The 8,443-nt window shown below is 36.5% G+C and overlaps 1 protein-coding gene across 1 annotated transcript; it reads left to right on the top strand.

Annotated features, from left to right (window-relative positions):
• The first annotated feature begins 1,150 nt into the window (after window positions 1-1,150).
• LOC145581434 (protein PUTATIVE RECOMBINATION INITIATION DEFECT 1-like) lies at window positions 1,151-8,235 on the top strand. Its single transcript, XM_081638438.1, has 9 exons — window positions 1,151-1,642; window positions 3,169-3,275; window positions 3,367-3,542; window positions 4,139-4,450; window positions 4,711-5,671; window positions 5,764-6,463; window positions 6,553-6,833; window positions 6,901-7,558; window positions 7,940-8,235. The coding sequence occupies exons 1-9, from the start codon at window positions 1,151-1,153 to the stop codon at window positions 8,183-8,185; spliced, it is 3,933 nt and encodes a 1,310-aa protein (XP_081494564.1). The 3' UTR covers window positions 8,186-8,235.
• The last annotated feature ends 208 nt before the right edge of the window (window positions 8,236-8,443 follow it).

Below are 8,443 nucleotides of genomic sequence, written 5' to 3'. Positions count from 1 at the left end.
TAACAACATAAATTTTTAATTGCACATGTTGAAACATGATGTATTTAGTCGAGTTTAGGTTTATCTAGATCAAACCCAAATCATTCCTATCAAGCCAAAATATCAAACAAAGTTATAGGATTAAGATGAGTTCATTCTCTAATTCGAATTTATTAAAATTAAATCAAATAAAGAAAAGCTAATGTTACAGTTTGTTAGATTTGCCTTATCTTGTAGTGATAATAACCAATCAATGTGAGACTATACATAAAGCATTAAATCCCCCTCTCCCAAATGTTGATAATTATACTGCATTCTACAAAAAAACAACTTTTTTGATTTGTGATGAAGAAAATGAACAATATATAAGTGTGCAATAAATATTTTTTGCACTATAAATATAAAAGAGATTTAACTCTGTAAAGTTCTTAATCATTAGGTCAATCCTTCTATCATCGTCGACTTATTACAAGTAAGTGAACTTAGGGAATTTAGGGATAACAAACAGGTGGTGTGGTGCAATTGTGGAAACCCCCCTCCCCCAAACCTATATCCACCTGAAATTTCTATACCCACTATCCACTATGGAATCCACATCTACTCCACCACCCAAGTAGATATCTACTACCCACTAATTCACATATTACTTGCCTATACCCACTTATTACCACCTATGACCATCTAGTTTTATATATCAATAAAATTATGTAATAGATGTCTTGTGTATATAAAATGTTGGGATTGGGTTAACAAGTGGATATTGAGCGGGCGGTGGACATAAGTTGAGCGAGATTTCAAATTTACCACATATTCAATTTCTATGACGAATCAAAAAATCGAAGTATGACTTTTTATATCCATACTCACTCATTAATCATTATATCCATCAAATTTGCACCCATATCCACTTCAATTAGGCGGGTGCTATGCACAATCCGCCAAATCATACCCACCTGCCACGAGTGCGATCCTCGAGTAAGTTTATCGAGTTCAAAGTAAATCACACCCGAGTGTGCGTGCAAAAAAAAAAAAAAAAATAAAAAAAATTGACAGCACTTGGCTCTTCTATAAATACCATTCACCTCCTTCCTTTGGCGCCATAACCCCCAAATTCAAAATTTACTCCTCTCTCTCATCTCTCCATCTTCATCATCACCATACTCACACAATAATGTACAGCTACTTCGAACAACAATACTCGACATTATCAGTTCCGGTTCCAATTCCAACGCAATCGAATCATCCGATATCACCACCATCTTCATCGTCATCACCCCAATCATGTAGTCAAGGTCATCGATCTTCGCTCATCCTTCAAACCGAAGAAGGAGGTTCAATTTGCTTACTCTGTTTCACAAACCTAATCACAAACCCTAATTCTCCAACCTTCCATGTCTCCTACGCTCTCTCTCAGCTCTCTCATGCCGTCTCTCAACCTTCCTTTCTCTCTCCTCTTCTCTCGTTTCATACTCACCTCATTCTCTCTCCTCTTGTTCATTCTTTATCATCTTTTGATGATGAACAGATTGCTCGCCAAGTTATTGATGTTGTTTCTCAGATTTCTGATTATGGCGGTTCTTCGGTTGCTGGTGATTTTGTTGCCAGTGTTGCTGCTGTTTTGTCGTCTGGTGAACTCGCTTGGAGTCGTCGTCAGGTTTACTCGGTGAGTTGTTTTTCTGTTCGTGATTAATTTGATCAATTAGGTTTGGATTTTTGGTGGAAATTGAATTGAGTGGTGAAATGTAGTGTTAGGTTTTGATATTTTTTTTTTTTTTTTTTTTTTTTTTTTTTTTTTTTTTTTTTTTTTTTGTAGATTGATGAATTTTTTTGATTTCAGAAGTTGATTTTTGGATTTTCGTTTTGTAGAAATTGAGTGGTGATTTTGTGAAAGGTAATTTTAGGTTTTGATGTGAATTGTTTTTATTGGAGATTGATGAAATTGTTTGATTTCAAAAGTTGATTTTTAAATGGAGGTTGGAGATGAGAGAATTGGTGGCTTGTCTCTTAAATTGTGCTCAATTTTGATGAATGAATAGGTTGTTTGATGCCAATGTTTGGAAAATTGGTTGCTGAAGTTATGTCAAAGATCCGAAGTGAATTTCTGGAGACTTGATTTTACAACTTTTCGTGTTTTGAAATGAGAGATGTGGAGGGTGGAGACCGTAGTATTGACATTGATAGGCGTGTTGAGATCAGTAAAGATGGAGTTATTGGTAAGATCATTATACATTCACTTCTGAATCGAATATGGAGTTACTGGTAAGAGCATTATGCATTCACTTCTGAATCGAATATGACTCTTGGAGATGAATTATGTTGTGATATATGTTTATAAGGCTTATAGCTAGCTTAGCATTCTAGCTACCATTATCTGTAAAAATCATTGATGCATTCTGTTATTTGAAAAACCCGTAGAAAGTATGCAAATAGAAATGTGAATGTATGGGCAGTAATCGCAACAGCATATATGGATGTGTGTATAAGTATATAATATTGTGCCTAGAATGAGTGTGAAATAGATTTTTCTTTTCTACAATGTGGTTATACTGTTACTTTATTGGTTAATTAGCTATATACTAATATACGGATTGATTTTGAGTGTTGAACTATTCTCTGTACTTTTCCTTTACCCAGCTTTGTTTTAAGTGTAGTTAGATTTAAGCCTATGTAATTAGATTTAATCCTATGATGAATACCCATCTTTGTTTTAGGTGTAGTTAGATTTAAGCCTATGATGAATACATTTTAGCCTATGTAGTTAGATTTAAGCCTTTGTTTTAGGTGTAGTTAGATTCTAGCCTACCATCTTTGTTTTAGGTGTAGTTAGATTTGACTCATTTGAGCTATAGGCCTAAAATGGGTACATGTAACTGTGTATCCATTTGTTTGGTCATTTGTTAAGTGATTGGATTTAAGCCTATGATGAATAAAACATGCATTATGTCACAACAGTGATCATAAAGTAGTCAGCTTATAGAGTTAAATTATGCTTAACTGCTCCAAGCTTCTTCCCATTTACTCATATAGTTTTCTATTAGTGCATTTGCAGCATATAATATCAAGTAAACTACAAGCATTTAGTAAACACAAAAGGTTTTTGCCTTTCCTTGCTGTCACCCCCACCCCCTTGGCACCTCAGTGATTTGGAGTTAAACTCACTTTTTTTTTTTTAAAAAAAAAAAAATGTAGCTACATTGTCTGGGAGTTCTTTTGACACGTCAAATGGATACTTATGCCTGTATCAAAGATAAAACTGGTCTGATCAACAATCTTGTGATGGGTCTTCAATTGCCGAGGTATCAGCCTGAGCAAACACAGAGCAGTTTATTTATTAAGTACAGATTACTGTCTTTTCACTTTGTCATTGCTATGCCATCACAAATGCAGTGAAGAAATTCGAGGGGAGATCATGTTTGTTCTATACAGGATATGTATCCTCCAGCATTCCAGTGAAGATGAGGAAGGTGCTGATATATTGCTTGAGTATTGCCCCATGATCTTACAATTATCTTTGCATGCTCTTATGAAGACTCAAAGAGATGATGTTCGCTTAAACTGTTTAGGTTTGTCCCTTATATCTCACAACTGCCTGTATATAGCTTTCTAGTTTGGATCACTCTGCAACACCTGCAGAACCAAGCTGTAAGACAATATTAAAAGTTGCATTTATGGTCTATATTAATAGAAGATCTTAAATTTTGGATTCCAATCTTTTATTTTCTCTGGGCACGAAGGGATTAAGCTTCAGTAAGATCATTCTAATGTATAGCAATGTCAATTGGGTTATAGTTTTCAGCTAGTCAGATATTACACTAGTACTTGAGCTAGAGTGAAAGTTATAAAGGAAGGTATAACTTGGAAAACTCTATTAGAGGATTATTAGCTAAAATTCTTTGCTTGGTAAAATCTCTTGAGCAGTTTGCATGAGAATGTGTTATGACTGTCATCTCTTGTTAAAGATCAAATTGAATCTGCAAGCTAAGCTATCTGTTTATTTGGGGACATTTAGATTAATAAATTTGGATGAGACGGGCTTTACGTTTTGTCTTAAGGTTGTAACATCCTTGCATCACATAGAAGAGAAGCACTGCAAGAAGCATTTTGTATTTGCATATCATTTCAGACTCTTAGTTAAGTAATGATTGATTTACTTGTGTAGCTCTTCTGAAGGTGTTGGGTCAAAGAGGATTCCTCTCAAATGCCTTTTCAAGTGAATTCAACATGATGGATACCTGTGAAGCGGATAACTATACGCAATCCTCCAATGATGAACCTAATGGTTCTTCTTTAAGTAGATTGTTTGCTGAGGCTATTAAGTCTCCGTTGCTCTCTCCTGATAGTCAAGTTCAAGTCTCTACACTGGACCTCATAGTACATTGTTTGTCATGTGGGAACTGTTCACTCAAGCAAATTCAAGTCTTGGTGGAAGAGAATCTTGCAGACTATATATTTGAAATACTAAGGCTATCAGGTAATAATTTGTTTGCCTAAACAAAAATTTATTGGAATCAAACATTAAAAGCATTCTTGAGGAATCATGCTACATGTAGTATTTACTATTTTATATCATCAGTGATGCTTTGTGCAATGTTTTGTCAAATATTTCGTTATTCTAACTCAAGTTATACTGTTGTTATTAGCAACTTATATAGTTCTAGGTATAGATTTTCTGTTGGATGCATTTCACAAGCTACCTAACTGTATGCTTATATTACAACTTCTACTTTGCAGAGTACAAGGACCAGATTGTAAGCTCTTGCGTTCAAGCTCTTGATATCTTATCAGCGGCTGAACACGTCTTCAGGCAGAGGCTTTCCCTTGGCTTCTCTACTTTGGTCTCTGTTCTGCCTCAGGTAGCTGAAGTACCTTTTCATCCTGTTCAACCTCAGATGCTAAAGCTCATATTGGTTGGCATCTCAAGTTATCCTGGAGTAGTATCTGCCAAACTTGCTGAAGAAATAAGTAGTTCCTTGACACTAATACTAAAGAGATACTCTGCTGGTGAGATGGGTATGCTTCCTGAAGCATTCATTACCATCTGTTCCATTTTTGTTGCTCTTGTGAAATCTCCTTCAGCTAGCAGAGCTTCAAATTTGCTGGCTACAGTCCTACAAGCATCAAGACATGCAATTCTGGCCTCATTGAGCACAAATGACTTAAACAGCTACCAACTTCTGCATTCTTTATCTCTGTTAAAAGAAACATTCTCATTTTGTCACGAAATCAGCTCCATATGTAACAGTACAGAGATGCAACCGAGAGATTCAATTGTAGAATTATGTCAAAATCATATAGTACCTTGGTTTATGACAGAAATCAATGGTTTGGAAGAGGAGAGTGTGTTAAGAATATTGGAGACCTTGCACTTCATACTGTTACAAGCTCATGATAATCAGGCCTTGCAACGCACTCATGCTCTACTTTCACTCTCGTGGTTCAGCTTGTCTTTCAGATGTTTAGGTCTGTACCCAACAGAAAAGATGAAATTGACAGTGTATCTGATGCTAAGTACTATTGTGGATAATATTCTTGGCGATGATTCTGGCAAATCCATCAGAATTGTTGCATCTGCTTTGCCAATAGATCCTGTTGATCTTCTGTTTCTTCTGGGGCAGAAGCACAACTTAGATCTGTCATCTTGCCAGATTGCTGTATTACAAATACTGCATATCAGCTCTTTATACGACGAAATGCAAGTATCTAATCCTGCTTTGAATTTTCTTGACTTATTAATGTCCTTCAAGTTTTCCATCTTAACCTTTAGATTTTTCCCATCTTTCTCAGGCTTGCTGACAAGAAGCTAGTTTTGACTTCTCTGGAGCAATATATGCTTGCCAACAGCAGTCACTTGCTTTTCAGAGCTGTTGACTCGATTGTGGTAGTCTATTTGTTGAATCTTTATGCTCTGTGTAGAAGCTTTGCCAAGAAAAACTACCAAATTTGTTACAGTTCTGATGCAGAAAAGATTTTCTTCGAGCTCTTGGAGGAGCAAGATTGGGATTTATCATCTTTCGACATTCACCCATCCTCATTAAAATGGTTGTTTCAACAGGAGAAATTCAGCAAGTCCTTGTCTTGCCAAATTCTCAAACTCTCTCGAAATAGTTTCTCAAATGACACCCTAATGAACTGTGGGATTCTTAATTTCCACGATATAGCATGTTTAGCCTCTGTAGGAGACAACCTTTTACCAAAACTGTTGGTCCTTCTGCTGAAACAGCTTGTTGGAAATGATATGTTACTAGAGGATGTAATATCATTACTTCATTTTATATCGTCAATTATCACCATTTTTCCGCATGCTGCAGATCAGCTCTGCATGCATGGAATGGGCAGTGCAGTTCAAAATCTCTGTTCGAATTTGTTATGTTCTTCCTCACTAGAGAGCTACATGATCGTTTCACGTTTTATCTTCGTCATCTTATGTTCTGTGCAATCTCAAACACTCTATGATGATGAAGCTTGGCTTGCAGTGGTGATGAAGGTAGGTAAGTCTTTGTGTAAAGCATTGACACCTGGTTTCATCCATGAAAATTTCTTACTTTTTCTTCTTTTTCGTCTCTCTCCAAGCAGCTGTTTGACTCGTTTACTTCCTCCATGAGGGCTAATGGATGGACAGAAGAGCATCTATTAGTACTCGGTGTCCTTTCATTAGTTTTGTATCATTCCACTCAGGGTGTGCTCGTAGAAACTGCAAAATTCATACTTCTGAATTCTTCTTTAGCCTCCCTGATACGAGCCACAGTCGATGGACTTTTGGCAAATGGATCTGCTTCAATTGAGCAAGAAGAGGAATCAGACACCGAGCACACCTTAGTTTTTCTGCTGTTATTTGTCCACTTTTATCTAAAAAGGTAAGCAGGGTTTTATCGAGTAACATTTTGATTGTTTCATCTGATTGCTAACTCTTTTGTGCTTTAGTTTGCAAGCTGTTCTACCAGGAAGCGTGGACTGGCAAAATTTCTTCAATTTACCAGAAGGGACATGTGCATTTCCTGCAGTTGGAATTTCTTGCCAGGATATATGCAGGTTCCTGCACTTCGGTTCATCCCTGGTAAAATTAATTGCCTCACATTGCCTGTTCGAGTTATTGAGTGGGATCACAGATCAGCAGAATGGATTGAAATGCACCAAGGGGTATTTACGGTCCATAGTTGCTGTATTAGAAGGCCTTATTTTTCACTGTGATCTTCGAATTGCCCTGAACTCTAGCCTCTGTTTATCAATGATCTTCAGCTGGGAAGTACCCAGTACGTATCATACAAGCTTAAATAGAAACAGCAGCTGGTGCAGGATGATTGTGGAAGAGTTAGTAAGATCTTTGGCTGCGCCATCTTCAGTATCTACTTCATTGATGAATCATCACCGGCCTGCAGTGCACATTGCTACTGCTCTTTTAAGATTAAAAACTGTTCCTTCGTGGATGAATTCTGTGTTCGATGAAGCCTGTGTATCTAGCTTAATCGAAAACCTCTCTCCTAATAACATTAGTGTTGAGGTGGTTCTCTTATTTCAACAGCTGCTGCTGTCAGCTTATCTGAAGCCTGATCAAATTGATAAACTGAATCATCTGCTTCAGGTAACTCTTGTCTCAAATTTTGTCTTATATAATTTTTTCATGAATTATTTGGCACATTTATTATATTTTGTACTAAGATAATTCCCGATCCATCCCCATATTTGTTTGATCCGAGATGGTGAAAAAGAGTCACAAAATCGGACATTAGTCAACTGTACTCTAATTTACTCTGTATTATGATATAGTCCTTTACTAAGAGATTTTTAGGAGGAAGTTTTAGCAGGGAATAATAAGATTGTTGGCTAAATACCACGGTGTTAATACATTAAATTCCAAACCAGGTTATGTACATTCAAACTTTCTGTGATGTCCTAAGAACTAACCAGAATGGAATGAGGAAAATGATGCAAAACCATTTATATTCTACATTATGAATTTCAGGCTTGTAAGAGGTGCATACACATGGAGAGTAAAGATGGTGATTGCAAGGGAGAGCAAGGAAGGAAGGTCGTGACAATGTCAAGCGACTTGGGAGAAATTTGTGAGGTTCTACTCCAATTAATGTCGTTGGAAAAACAACTGGATGTTAATTTTGGCGGATATCATGCCAGGGCTAATAGGTTAATGGAAGAAATGGAATTGTTTTCCAGGCTCGCGGAAGATATGAGGTTTGAGAACGCATGCTGAGCTTAGGCCTGTTCAAGTTTAAGATTTGTTAATACTGTTTGAGCACTGTAAGTAGTCCGATCTGTTGTTTTTGCATGTATATATACACAGAACTGAATTAACGCATGAATGTTAGAATCCCATTTTTATTCATATAATTACATACAGACATACAGTATATATTAATATAAGCACGTCTATTGGATATTAGTTCCTCATTCAGCTGTATGAAGAAGGCGGTTTAACCAGTTAATTCATGGAGAATCACCAAATTATCTA

This window comes from Chenopodium album, chromosome 15 (assembly GCF_948465745.1).
Source record: "Chenopodium album chromosome 15, dcCheAlbu1.1, whole genome shotgun sequence".
Lineage (NCBI taxonomy): Eukaryota > Viridiplantae > Streptophyta > Magnoliopsida > Caryophyllales > Amaranthaceae > Chenopodium > Chenopodium album.
This window is presented reverse-complemented; position numbering and strand designations above follow the sequence as displayed.